Genomic DNA, 14,340 nt, shown 5'->3' on the forward strand with positions numbered 1-14,340 from the left:
ATCAGTTCTCTTAACTTCTCCCAAATCACTACTGTGTTTTGTTTGGCACTTTTATTTAAGGTATTTATGACACAGCATATCACACCTCAGCATAAAACCAGGTAGTAAAAACTGAATTATACTTCAATAGAAAACTGTTTTGAAACATTCCAAACTCCATAAGCAATAAAACCAGTACTAGAAGCATATTTAGAGTTCTTACAAGCACCGGCATCTTTATTATTAAAGTTATTTCTTGTTATGTACTTTATTTATCATGAACCAAACATGTTCAGTATGTAAGAAAATGGCACAGACAATTCATTCACAGAGAGGAACTCTCTCCAGCTCAGGTCACACATACAAACAGGTTTTAATTAAAATGTCGAACAGAAATAAAAAATAGTAATAAAACAAAACAACAACAAAAACAACCAAAAACCCCAGACAGAACTATGTCTTCATAATTCAAAGTTTGTTCCAAAATACAGTACCACTTACTTTAACAGTTGCTTGCTCATCTGTAATTATATTAACAGAAGTTTAGATCAATGTCTTAACTGATACACAACTTGCTATCCACATCAAGAATATTCTTCTCCTGAGGAATCTGACACAGAGCGAGTGCAGAATCAGAAGTTGCAGAGGGCCTGCTGAAGCCAGGAGTTACTTGTTTCAGCAGATGTTGACCTAGCCAACCACTTTCAAACCTGAAGGGATGGCAGTTCTGTTATGAGAATACACTGTTCAAAAAGATCTACTGGGCATCCAGTGTTAAGTCAAAGTTAAACTCAAAACTTGGAACCTGTAAGCCTTCTGTTCCAAAAGGATAAACTGTATGTGATTTAAAGATCTCTACAACTCAGCCTCTGAGTAAGAGACCTTGCACTATTCCAACTGCTGCCAGCAATTTAGAGTTTTAAAGTGGAAAGATTAAACCAGTTTGCCCTGGCAAATCCTGCTGAAGAGGACTGCAAACCCTACACCTACCACTCCATTTCACTGGGAGATGTCCCCACCACTGTCAGAAATCTGGCAGCAGGGAACACAACCGCGCCTCTCTGCCGCCTGATCAGCCCGTGGCTGAAAGCACCAAGAAAGGGGAACTCTCAGCAGGGCACTGCCAAGGGGAGCTGCAGCACAGGAGTGAGGATACACCTCTCCTCCTCCCACAGCTGCAGGAAGCAGCATCCCAAACTGATGATCGACTCAGTGACTCCAAGTCACGACCCTTCCATGGAGTTCACACCAGCTCCCACATTCCTGCTTCCTACTAAGTCGTAAAGCAAGCTTACTTTCCACTAGTAAATCTTTTGAAGGTACTGACCATCCTTATGTATGTTGTATCTACATATATGTAACAAATGTATAAGCATGTATACATATATATGTATCATTCCTACACACACACACAAATTTATATGTATTATGTATGCAAAAAGATGTAGTCTATTCATCACAGACAAATCTTTAAAGAGGACTGAATTTTAGGAAATCTGTGTCTGAGAAATAAAGTAAAAATAGGTGTTCTCATTAGAAACAAGACATAAGTACTTAAGTGCATCTCCTCTTTTACATATAAAAGGCATATATTCAGATAAGCTAATCCCTTCAGGAGGAGAAAATGTAGTTGGTTTCCGTAACTCAAGATACCTCTCCTAAAATCACTTCAGAAGAAAGTGTTTCAAGCCATGCAGAAGAAACCTATGTGTTTGTGGTGACAAACCTGAAAGTAACAAAAATGAGTGCAGAAGTAAAAATCTACGGGAATTTATTCCACTTTTAAGGAAACAATTACAATTCCAAAATGTCCTCTGTGGAAGAAACTGTGCAGTCTGTGTCAAAAATGTTCTCTCTAGATATAGATATTATTGTGAATTTCATTGGTTGTCAGTAGTTTCTTCAAAATCTTTGTGCTTTCAGATGCATCCTAGGGAGAGGAAGAGATGATAAGCATTAGTTACATTGCTGGCAAAAAAACCAAAACCAAAGCACAGAGTCTCACTGTCCTATATTCCAATTTTTATTACTCTGAATAGTTTGATTAAAATGTTAACTGTGAACAAAACTCAGGCCTTCTGAACAGATGTATGCAGAGACCTGCTGAAGCCTCCAAAAGAATCTGCAGTTCAACCATAAAATGGGATTTGTTCATCTCTTCACCTGTGTATGAGAGAACGAGCCTGCACCTTTGCTGTTGTTTTCCTTCTAAAAATAAATGCTTAAGTACTAGTCTGTTAGATTTACCTAGCAGACCACTGTAAGCTAATGAAAACTAACTTGTAACATTTAAACCTAAAATAAATACTTCAGCGCACACAAACCTCTCCTGTCATTTAAATGTAAATTCAGCTGGCAAAAAATGGAGTGTTTTGAACGAACTTAATTCAATTAAAAACATTTCAGAAAGAAGAAAACATACACTGTAGCAGCTATAATGCCATCATTTCTCAGCTGCTTAATTAATGCAAAACTATTTAGAATCATCTTTAAAAATTCAGTCATCTAAGTCCAGAAAGAAATTATAGGTGAAGATAAGACTTCTTAACAAGCTTTCACATCTGGTACAAGACAGGTGGGTCTTGTACAGACCTAGAACACAGACATCTTGCATATTAATGTAAGAAAAAGGTAAATATACTTAATGGTTTTAACACAAGTCACCTCAACAGGAAACTCTAGCTTAACCAATCACAAGAAATCACTTCCTGATTTACCAGTACCACTACAAGACCTGGAAAAGTCAAAATGAATTTTTGCACAAAGCTATGGATTCACAATTTTTAAGCAACTTATGAACAGATGTTACAACAGATACTACACAAGCAATCACTTCTGGCTTCATCCTTCTGTAAATTACACACATCAGCCTTTTCAGGTGGAATCAAGTGTCCAATCAACAGCAGAATGTAAGAGATGAAAAACAGACCAGAACAAACCTCCAATTAATTTTTAAATACAAATTTTTACCTTGACTAAACTTTTCAGGGTTTTAGAAGAAAGCAGAGGCTTGAAGGCTTCAACTGTAACTGTGTCCAGTTTGATGACATCAGTGTAACACTGATACAGCACAGCAGGAATGTGCCACACTTGACAGTAACTCAAAACTAAAAAGAAACCAAAAGAAATTGTGTGTTACATTCAGGAGAGAAGGGATCTCAGGTCTGTGTATAAAAGCATATTTGTTCTGGCCAGAACTACAAAAGCATAACAGTTTATGAATTAACTACTTAGGATGCTGACTGCTAGACCACCATCCATCATTCCTCAGGTGCACAAGAAAATAAACCACCAAAAATTAGTAAAATGCAGTTGGTATTTCTTCCTGGCAAATACCCTAACTGGGACCTGTATATTATTGGTTAGCAAAAATAATATGAGCTTCTGGAGAAAAAAAAATACAAAATAAAACCCCTAAAAACAACCAAACATAAAAGCTTAAAACAAAGTGCAAACAAGATAAACTTAACAGAAAATTAATCCACTTTTTGCTTATGCTAGACAAGCTTTTCCACTTATTCAATATTCTATAATGAAAAGCCTCCACTTTCTATTACATTACATAATAAATCTGAATCTATCTTTTACCTGAGGTCACAAAATGCTCAAAGAACACAATACACACAACAAACTTTGTGAGGTTATAATGAAGAATCTGCTAGTACTTAGGTCCCACTCTTAAGAAGTAAAAGGATTCATGGGTGGTTTGCATTTTGTCCTTATTTTACAAGGCAACATATTAAATGTCAAGCAGCTAGGAATTCATTTTCCAAGCTACCTTCTTAACCAGTTCACACAGTTAAGGAAAAATTCCCTTTTTGTGTTGCCACCAGCAGCAGCACTGTAAATAACTGGAATTGCAAAATACCAGCAGCAGGAAGATCTCGAACAATGTTAGGTTGTTCCAGCAGTGGGCAGCAGACGTGCTCTTTGAATTCTTTTGTCTTCAAGGCTTTCAGAAACGGAGATGGAAGTGTTAAAGTGGATTCCTGAGTTTTATAATCAGCTACAGGACACGTTGAAAGAATGGTTACTTGCAAGCCCTCCCTCCGCATGCAGCCAAAAACCTGAACAAAAATGTAAAGACATAAACAAAATTTATCTTCTCACAGTAACACTGTAAAAACACAAAGATATTAATTGAATTAATTCAGTTTTGGTGCGGATGGCAAACTGCAATTTAATCCAGGTTTGTGGGATTGAAATTCGAATCACAACCTTCAGGTAGGTATTTCTCATGCATTGCTCTTGGGATGGAGATTAAAAAAAAATCAATAGAGCAGCTAACAGATTTACTCTGTTGATTTTCTCAAGAGGCTTTAGGTTGTCAGCACTTTCTATTCACCTTCAGACTTACTATTTTTACTAATGGTGACTGTGGAAAGAAAAAGGACTCCAAATAAAACCAGGCTGCTTAAGACAGGAAGGCAGCTTGCACATCTGTAATGCATTTGAAACTGAAATCATGCTCCCCAGATGCTCCACAGTATTTAAACAGTCTTCACATTAAATGTTAAGATTTTCTTTAATCATATTCAAGTTGAATTGAGTATTGAGAGATGGAACCTAAATTTTTCCACAGTTTTCCTCAAATTCAAAGAATAGAGTTTCAAAGACATTTTACAAAATATGCTACATATTTTACAAAATATGTAACAAAATATGTTACAAAAACATATTACAAAATATTGCCTGCTGTAAGACAACACCAACATCCTGCACAGTGTTCCACTGTTTTTAAAGGATGTACATCAAAATGAGAAGCATGATAAGCCTGTACCTTCCCTGTACAGTGTTCTCTCCAGTTTTATGACCAATAAGGATATAGGGATTTTGGTAAATATTACAAAAACTCGCCTGTTCCTAAGTATGGTACCAATCACAAAAGGGAAGCTGACTGTTCCCTCATATCAGCATGTTACCACTGTAATATAAAACTGACACAACTTTTCAGAAGCACACATACTTTCAATTTACCATATATTTACTTTGTTGGAAGCACTGGCTGGTGTGCATTACTGTGAAACATTAGTCTGCATGTTTTCATTTTGTCAGTGATCACTAACTGAGAAAACACATACAGAAGAGAAAATCTGACTCCTGGAGACTGTGAAGATGCTCAGTGAGTCAATTTATGAAGTGTACAGAACAGGTCTGTAACTCACTAAAAGCATATTACCAGCACATTTCTGCTGTTCATACCAAAATACCCGTAACCACGGAGTCTGAGAATACTCAGGACCACTGACTTGGTAAAACTCCACAGTCCTACTGTTCATAAGCACTCACATTTGAAACAACACGTATGTGCAAACAGCTGGAAAAACACAAACAGAGAAGACAGCAAAATCACAGTCATCTTTGTTTTGTAATCCCAGTTTAAATGAAGTGCAAGAATGCATCTAATATGGCAAAACCACAATGATTTAGGTTTCAGGGCTTCTAAACTTTGAAGTGAACCATTATCCCCACCAAAGCAAATTAAATGTTTCTGGAAGCTAAGGAACCACAAAAGGCTAATTTTCCACAAACTTAGGTCTGAAATGTCTGTATCATTCAGTGCAGTTACCCAGGTTTTCTATCCTTCCCATCATTTCTCTGCTCTCTCCCTCACAGTGACGTGCTCCTACCCTTCTCCCTTGCAACAAAGTAATCCCTCTCATGTGCTGTCTGGGCCAGCTGGCCGTCTAGGCTGAGCAGATCTAAAAGAAGGCTGGTTAGCAGACAGACAACAAGAACAAATAAGCCATGCTTCCCTTAAGGCTAAGCAGTGACCCAAATCCATAATAATAATCAACGGCCAGAGCCTACCCCTCTGCCTTTGTCATATTAAAATCAACATATTTGGAGGGACCTGAACAACCCAGCAGAGCACCTGAATGATGCTGGGCTGATGGACTTAGCATACACAAAAGGGACAAATACTGCTTTGGAGGCACCTTCCTTCAGAGCTCCTCTTTGTGAGAGGAACAGAACACATCCATTAGGAAAGATACCATCCATCATGAGTTTCATAACAGGTTTGTCTGGTGATCCTTTGGCAGCTGTACAAATGCAGTTGTGTTATTAATTTTTAAGGAAGGATTCTCCCACACCTGAAATGCAGCTGAAAGAAGCCAGAGAAAATTTAAGCCAAACAAGAAAAAATGTTTGGGAAGTGGCTAAGGGCAACAGAATTGAAACTGACCAAAAGAATGAGATGCACAAAGTTGGTAAGTTACAGCAGATACAACCAGAAGCATCTAGAAAGGAAATTCAGCATGATCTGAAAACTTAAGAAAGCCACAGGGAAAACACTTATTTACAATACTGTCATGTTTATAATATGAGAGAGGAGGACACACTTAAGTTGAAGATCCCAACCCCAAAGATTTTATTGCCCAATTTGCTGACTTGCCAGTTTTACCTTTTCAAGCCACTGGAACTGTTGATCCTCAGCAACATAACAACTACACTGGCACAACAAAACCTTAAAAAAAAAAAAAAGAAAGAAAGAAAGAAAAAAGTTGCATAACCGAGTGGTTCAAAGAGCACAACAACAGCTTGCAATCAACATGAAGATGATGTGTCTGCAGTGAACAACTCGTTTGTTTTTTCTTGGGCTTCTTCAATTTTATTGCAATGAGAATTTTTAATTCACAATGAAGCTGAGGAATTCACACTGTCATACATCTTCTCTGTACTGAACTTAACAAGCCAGAACTTCAAACAGTTTAAAGTGAGCATAATGACCCTTCATATTTTTTATGAGATTTACCCAGAATTAATGCCTTATTGCCTAGGCAGGGTAGGGGGTAGATGAAGGTTGCTCTCTTTTTCAGAAAGCTAAAACACAGAAGAATTCAGGCAAAAGCCACTTACTGTTGGATCTGCTATTAATCTGTAGAACAAACAGAAAGAATCTGTCAGGAGGATGTTTGTTGTACTGGTTGTTCGACACCACTCGTTCCACAACTTCACAACTCCAACTACTTCCCAACATACAGAATCAAGAATAAAAGAAGACAGGAAAGCTGTAAAAAAACAAAAAGAAAAAAAGACTGTTAATTTATAAAGAACAAAATCTCAGTTCTACAAATAAATAGCCGATCTTAGATTATTCCTTTGAAATTTCAAGTTAAAAAAATGGAATAACTTTTAATCAACATATATTTATTGACCTAATCTAGCAAAGGCAAAGAATGCATAATCTCAGCATGTCAAGACTTATATGATAAACAGCAGTTCTACATACAGACATCCCTAATATGTACTATTACGAGTTATATGATGACAGTCAACTTTAATTCCCTTAGTATACACCAAGGGTATAAATATTATGTCTCTGATACTTCTTGACACACCAGATATAACAGATTTCTAAAACTACAAAATACATCACTGAACGAGCAAGACATCACTATTAACTACTAATAATAATGCTACTATTATAATACTATTATGTAGTATATACTAATCTAATAATACTATTAATATTAATAATACTGGCTGTAGGAGGTAAAGATGAGACTATGCATAACTTAGTGGCAAAGGGATTTTTAATCAAATGTTCATTGATCAAATTACTGCCAAAAGCTCTTGTTAAACAGAAATCACATCTAAAATACCTGTAACTATTTCTCTATAAAAAAATTGAACAAGGAAGAAGTAGGTTAGCAGATTTAATTTTGATATAATCTAGATGTCATCTAGATGTGACCTAAATGTACAGAGAAAGTGCTATCTAAGGGCCTGGACAGTGTGTGTGGAGGAAGGGGAGAGGGTGTGTCAAGACTTTAGGCCTTTAGGAGTAAATAAACACCTCCAATAAGGGCATGTTGAACAAGTGGAGAATTAAAATATGAAAGGACTAACTGCTGAAATAAATAAAAATTCATAATATAAATATAAAAAAAGAATAAAAACACTGTTCATTAAAAAATAAGGAAACTACAGCTTTCAGGCCCATAATTTTACATCTTTGACAGATTCCCATCTCAAAACACTGACTACACTGAGCAATCTGATATTATTAGAAGGTGACTTTTGCCAATTAAGAAATAATCTGGGCCAGTCCATCAAACTAAAGACAGGTAAGGGAAAGGGCAATGTCATTCCAACTAAAATCTAAACCATAGTTTGCTTCTGCCCTTCAACTAAAACTATAAATCATTTCACCCCCTATCGTGATAAGAAGAACAAGCAGATGTAACAAAATCTTTTTTTTTTGACGCACCTTCGGCTTTTTCTGCGTTAAAGCTCCACTTCCTAGACGAAGATCTAGACACTCTTAAGTGTCATTTTTACAGCTGAGATCAGCGCTAAAAACAGGCGGTAGCAAACTGAGTGTCCCGGTAGACTTGTTTTCTTTTAACCCTTCGCTTTCTCCAATTCATCCAAGGACAACCCAAGCACCGGAATGTGATTTTCAGGCGTTCTTTTGGAAGCTCTCACACCTACCTGCGGCGTTATGTCCTATCGCTACGATCAATTTGGAGCACACAAGCTGCTCGTCGGCAGCGCTTTCGGCAGACTTCCAGGTCCACAGGACGTCGATCTCCCTGGCAAAAGATGGGGAGGGAAGTGGAGCTACCCCTATCCCTACTCACGCTCGGGCACAGCCCCGGACCAGGCCCCCTTGGGGAGTCCGGTGGCGGAGGGGACGGCCGCGCCATGGCGGGGAGGAGAGCAGCCGAGATGCCCCGCGGGGCCGCTACCTTTTCTTCTCCAACTCCCTGCGAATCTCCCGGTCTTCGGGTGTCTCATCCCGGGCCTCCTCCTCGTCGTCCACGCCGGCTCGGGACGGCGCCACCACCACCTCCCCGAAGAAAGTCGCCATCTCCTCCGCTCGCCCCGCCCGGCCGCTCTGTATGGCCGCCGCCGCCACCGCCCAGTTCCGCTCCGCCCGGGGACGCTCTGGTTCCGCAGACCATAGAGAGTGCCGCCGGAGACCTCCCCGGGAGCCGGTACCGAGTGCGGGTTGCCCGAACCGGCGGCTTCCGAGCTCCGGCCCAGAAGCGAGAGGGCAGCGAACTCCCCTGCCGCCCTCCTCTTGCCCTACGCCGCCGTACCAACCACCGCGGGTGGCAGCGGAGGTTCCGCTCTAGGAGGCTGGGGTAGCGGGGGAAGAACGGGGAAGGTGAGGGCCCCCAGCATGGAGGAGGGGGCACCCCCGCTCCCTTCACACCCCGCGGGATTCCCGTGGGCTTCTCTACCCCCACACGGAGGCTGGGGGACCGCGACCGAAGAACGAGGCGGGGCTGCGGCCCCGGGGCAGGGCGGGCGTGGGGTCGGGGGACACCGGGAGTTGGTGTTGGGGGGGTAGAGGGAGGTGATAGGCAGCGCAGGTGTGCAAATAAGCGTACAGGGAGGTTACGGTTTCAGGTATAGCTTTACTTTGATCCACTTCTACAGGTACATTGTAAAAGTCTTTAATAGTAAAGAATTTGATTCTTCTACCCCTCTGTCCTGCACTTTTAATAAAGAGTATTTCCCTCTGTCCCTGCTGCCCATCCGCTTGTTCAGTTCTCCAGATTCAGGTCCTGCTTTAAAACAAACAGAAACACCCCCTCCTCCACTCCCCGCCCCTTCCCACCTCGAGAAAAAGCAAAGCTTACCAATGCAGTGCATTAAGCAGCTTTAAATAAAGATACTATTTTTACAGGTCTACTAAATCACTTTGCTTCCCTGAGTACAGCTAGACCAAATAAAGAATGGTGACAGGTTAAATTTACCAGGCAGATGAAATAACTGCTTTCTGCAAGGTTTAAAAGAGCCAGTTCTGATAAGGTAAGCATGCTCACTGACATAAATAAATAAATACATAAATTCTAACTCTTGGAGGATGAAAGAGTGAAAACGTCTCTTTCCAGTTTAATAATTTCCCCTCCTAATGGCTCTTTGGAACCTGTCTGTATGTATAAAATTAGGAAATACAAAACAGCATTTTCTTTGCTTATACAAGATAAGTGTTACAGTCCCCAGGCCAGCAATTTCCTCTTACACATAAATACAGAGACCAGAACCTTCTCCCAGCTCTCGGGAACACGTAGTGCGTGAGTGCAGGAAGACAGAGAATACAACATCTCAGTAAGGGTGGGAAAGAAAACTGTATTTTTTAATCTAAGCTTGAATGAGAAATACAAACCTACAGCTCAATTTTAGTTAAACTTGAAGATTACTAAAAACTCTGATGTTCACTTAAGAACTAGTATACCAGTATTTATCCCTACACTGGAAGGTTATCATTCCATTGGATCACAGGCAGCTGCTGAACAATTAATTCTGATTATGGATACTGTTTATGGATAATATAAAAATAGCAGTTGACTTACTCTCTTTTAACAAAATTGCCCCTCAAAGGTATGATACACAAAGCCACCTCAAAGTTTCATCATTAAACACAACTGTGTTCATATTTTAGAAAAAGAATTCAGATAAACATGTTATCTTGCACGTAAAAAATTGTACTGAGTCATAATAAGGACTGCACTCTAAATAAAGATAATTCCTGGGGCAAGAATGATACAAACTAGGTTATTTTTGAACTTCATACTGAAGTTTTAAAAGGTAGGAAAAAAAAAAAAAGATTTCTCTATACCGAGGTAACATTCCAGATACCAAAATGTCATGGTGGTGAATACACCTTTTGGCACATAACGCACATAATGTCAGTGATGCTGGGGAAGTGTTTCTTGCTGATCAGCATGTGAGACTCCCTTTTCCAGTAACTCACTGCCATTTCTGCAACCACTTCTGGCATCAGTGACTGCAATTATGCACTAACTTCACCCCCAAAAAACCCCAACCCTTCCAGATGCTACTACCAGACCAGTCTGCTGGAAAACGAATTCACAAACTTGATATTTCAGTTAATTTAGCTGGGTTAGGATACATACAGTATTCTAACATATCTCTTACTAGATGATGAAATCAGGAAACACCAAGTCTTCTTAAGAGTGAGAAAGTGAACCAGCAGAGCAGAGGGAGGAAATCTAGAGTGAAGAGTGGGGAAGAAGTGGAGATAACTAAGTGGCTGGTGTTGGACTGAAGGCATTAATAGTACGTCAGGGTTTAGATGGCCTAAATGTTCTTGTAGTTGCCACATGGCCGATCAAGAATTCACACACTTTTCCCTGGAGAAATCTGCTCCCATCTTCTACATGAGTATTATTACTTGTCAAAAACAGCCACCTCAAACATTTAAAAAATAGGAGATGTACTGCAATAATCAGAAAGTGGTAAGGTTTAATCAATGTGAAGTCTAACATTAAAGCACTTAAAAGTTTAAATATGGAAGAACAACAGAAATGTAGCAAAAAGGTCTGGAATGTAAAAATCCTGCACCTCAAGCTTTTCACGCATAAAGAAAACAGAACAAGTGTTTTGTTTGTTTTTCTGTTTTATAAAGAAAACACACAAAACCCCTTAGGCCCAAGAGTTCACCTGCATTTCATATTTTTAAGTTTACAGTATAGAAGTCACATTAATGATGATAGTACTACCTGTCTGCATAAATCCTCTTTTCACCAGCACCGATATGCCCTTTTAATTGGCAAATATGCTTTTTTGACTGGTAACTGGTCCTAGTTGCATGTTATCAACAATGGAAGTACGGAACATTTAACTCTGTACTCATACAAGCTGTAGAGTTATTAGCCTAGTGGCCATTCATTACTTATTTGATGCAACGCTAGCATCTGCCAGATTTCTATAGTGTACAGTATAATTTATAAGCCTGTTACTATTGTATATCATTTTACACAGCATTAGAGATGTTTGAAATCTGTTCTTGAATGTTGTATGACCTAGGTAGTATTCCATTGCAGCACCCATAACAATAATACTCAACATACTGCTATTAACCTGTTGCGCAGTGTTTTAACATTTTTTTAACTCTTGCTATATGTAATAAAATACCAGTAAAGACAAAAAATTGCCCCTATAATGAGGCACATTTTGGCATCTGTGCTAAATGCTGCTACATGGGCAGGCAAGTGCAAGTCAAAGTATGAAAAGGAGAAAGTCATCATCTAATCACATTCATAACTTTTTCATAGAAAAATATAAATATATTCCCTGAAATGTAGGACAAAGAAGAGCCAGCATCCGTCATGAGTTCTAGTGCTATTACCATTAAAAAAAAAAAAAAAAAGTGGGCTGGCTTTTCCTTTTAAGGTTATGTTTCACAATCTACATCATCTAAACCTCTCTCATCATCATCATCGCAGTTGTCGTATCTCACAGTCCGTCTGCCGCAGTTCCGAGTTCTGATCTTAGAACGCCGATTTGCTCTTCTGTATTTGGTGTAATCCAAATCTTCAGAGTCATTTTCCTTGTTAGGTTTCCGACGTTTCCTTCGCTGGGGTCTTTTGGAAGGTGCAAGTGAGTTGGAATTGGTAATTTCTTTTCTAATGGTTTCTGATTTCCTTTTCCTCTTTCTTGTTCCTGCGGCGTCACTAGAGATACTGTTATCAGTTCCAGAGTCTGAATCAGAAAAACAATTGAAAGTGGCTTTTGAACTTCCTGCAGTCCCAGGTGCTTCCACATTCTCTGATCCTGAGATTTTTTCATCTTTCTTTCCCCCTGTTTCGGATTCTGCTGTTTCATTTAAGTCATCCAATATTTTCGATCTTTTGAAAGAAGCTCTAGATTTTTTACTTGATACCCCTCTGGTATTATTAGTTTCATGCTTAGCTAAGTCAGAATCTCTCTCCTCTTCAGAGCTGCTCATACAATGCTTGTGGGCTGAAGCTGACTGACTAGAACTTCCTGAGTTCCTCCCATTTTCCATGTTGTGATTTGTGGAATTCTCCTCTGAAGAGCTGCATTCAAAATTTTTAAGAGCTGCAGCACAGCCTGTTTTGTGTGCCTGCTTGTGGTTACTGTCATTCTGCTTCTGAGTCACTTTTATCTCTACCTCAGATTCTGTTTTTTCATTCTCAGACTCACTGATGTATTTTCTTTTAGGAGCAGATGATTCAGGGCAGGGCAGTTTTTTTCTGCCAGAGAGCTGTTCTCCCTCATTTTCAGACTTTAAGCAAGTATCTATCTCCAAACTGCTGATCAATTTCTTCCTGGCTGCTGCAGACATATTGCCATGAAGCTGCCTTTTGTTCTTTTTTACTGTGGAAGCACTTTCTGAACTTGATAATTCTTCCTTTGTATCACTCATTATCTTAATCTTATTAGCTGCCAAAGTGGCACATCTGCGTGGATTTTTCTTCTCAGTCACATTAGACAGCTTTATGTGTTTCTTGTAGTTGATGATACATGTCCTGCTCCTGAGCACTTTTGCATTTTGTCCAGCCTCCTCCAATGCTGATTCTACAAAATAAAGATTTAAAAGTTCTTTTTTGTAATTAAATTCCTGAAATCATTACTTAAGCACAAACACTACCACCTTTAGTAAGACTGACAGAAGCATTTTTTTTTTTTTTATAGAATTTACCTTAAGTCTTTACTAAAAATACAACGAGCCAGTCCCAGGCTTTTAACTTTACTTTTAACTCTGAGATAATGGAAATGTTTGCAAGTAGCATTCTTTAGCATCATTCTAATAACTAGGTTAAAAATTGTAAACCACCCAACTTGGCAATCAAATTATCTTGTATTACTAGTACTTCCATCATTATAAGCTACCATTTCCTTACTAGGAATAACTTTCAAAATTAACTATTACACATTACAGACCTTTTTGCTCTACAAGATTATATCTTACGTAGCCATAAGCCCTGAATGGAACAATTTTAGAACTGTTTCTAAATCACATCCATAAAAACATTTAAAATGTTCAGTTTCTTAGTGACTTAAAATCGTAAGATTGCCTCTAGCAGTGAAATCTTCCATTCAGTGTTATTTTTAATATAGCACTTGGTTCTTATGCTGGATTTCAAAAGAAATATTCAATCTGTAAAGCACACGAATGATGATATGAAGATCAGTGGTTTAAACTTTTACCTTCTAAATAAAACAGAGTTACTCATAGGCATCTATAAAAATTAAAAGTGGAGGTTCTTGAAGTAAACTTAATTGCACAGACCCAAAAAAAAGCAACAAAATTCTGCTATTTTAGCAGAAATGTATTTTACAAAGTTAGTTTTCCCAAGACTGTTGCCCAGCCTATGCACTTTAAATGTAGTATATACATTATTTTTAAAATAACCAATGCAAAGTTACCACATAAAATGCTAAGATGGGTAACTGCATAGTATATATCTATATCATATATATATACACACATATATTTTAAAATAGATATTAAATAAATATGTACCTATATGTATGTCTTTATATAAAAATACACGTGTACTCCAGCAGAAACTTTCAGAAGTAAAAACAAGTCTAGGTTGCTATTTCCAATTAACTATCAGCCTCTTTAGA

General features: G+C 38.6%; 2 protein-coding genes across 3 annotated transcripts in view; both read right to left on the reverse strand.

Moving 5' to 3' along the window:
- Window positions 1-1,733: 1,733 nt before the first annotated feature.
- Window positions 1,734-8,821, reverse strand: PSMG1 (proteasome assembly chaperone 1). Its single transcript, XM_008497201.2, has 7 exons — window positions 8,676-8,821; window positions 8,419-8,519; window positions 6,841-6,992; window positions 6,386-6,448; window positions 3,848-4,046; window positions 2,950-3,086; window positions 1,734-1,909 (listed from the first exon to the last, which is right to left on the reverse strand). Exons 1-7 carry the CDS (start codon window positions 8,795-8,797, stop codon window positions 1,835-1,837), a joined length of 849 nt encoding a protein of 282 aa, XP_008495423.2. The 5' UTR covers window positions 8,798-8,821; the 3' UTR covers window positions 1,734-1,834.
- A 1,227-nt stretch (window positions 8,822-10,048) lies between these two features.
- Window positions 10,049-14,340, reverse strand: part of BRWD1 (bromodomain and WD repeat domain containing 1) — a 50,000-nt gene continuing 45,708 nt past the window's right edge. For both annotated transcript variants that reach the window (XM_030469340.1, XM_030469346.1), the window contains one exon: window positions 10,049-13,284. In XM_030469340.1, the coding sequence (XP_030325200.1) occupies window positions 12,137-13,284 (1,148 nt within the window). In that variant the 3' untranslated portion in view covers window positions 10,049-12,136. The remainder of the gene's footprint in view (window positions 13,285-14,340) is intronic.

This window comes from Calypte anna, chromosome 1 (assembly GCF_003957555.1).
Source record: "Calypte anna isolate BGI_N300 chromosome 1, bCalAnn1_v1.p, whole genome shotgun sequence".
Classification (NCBI taxonomy): domain Eukaryota; kingdom Metazoa; phylum Chordata; class Aves; order Apodiformes; family Trochilidae; genus Calypte; species Calypte anna.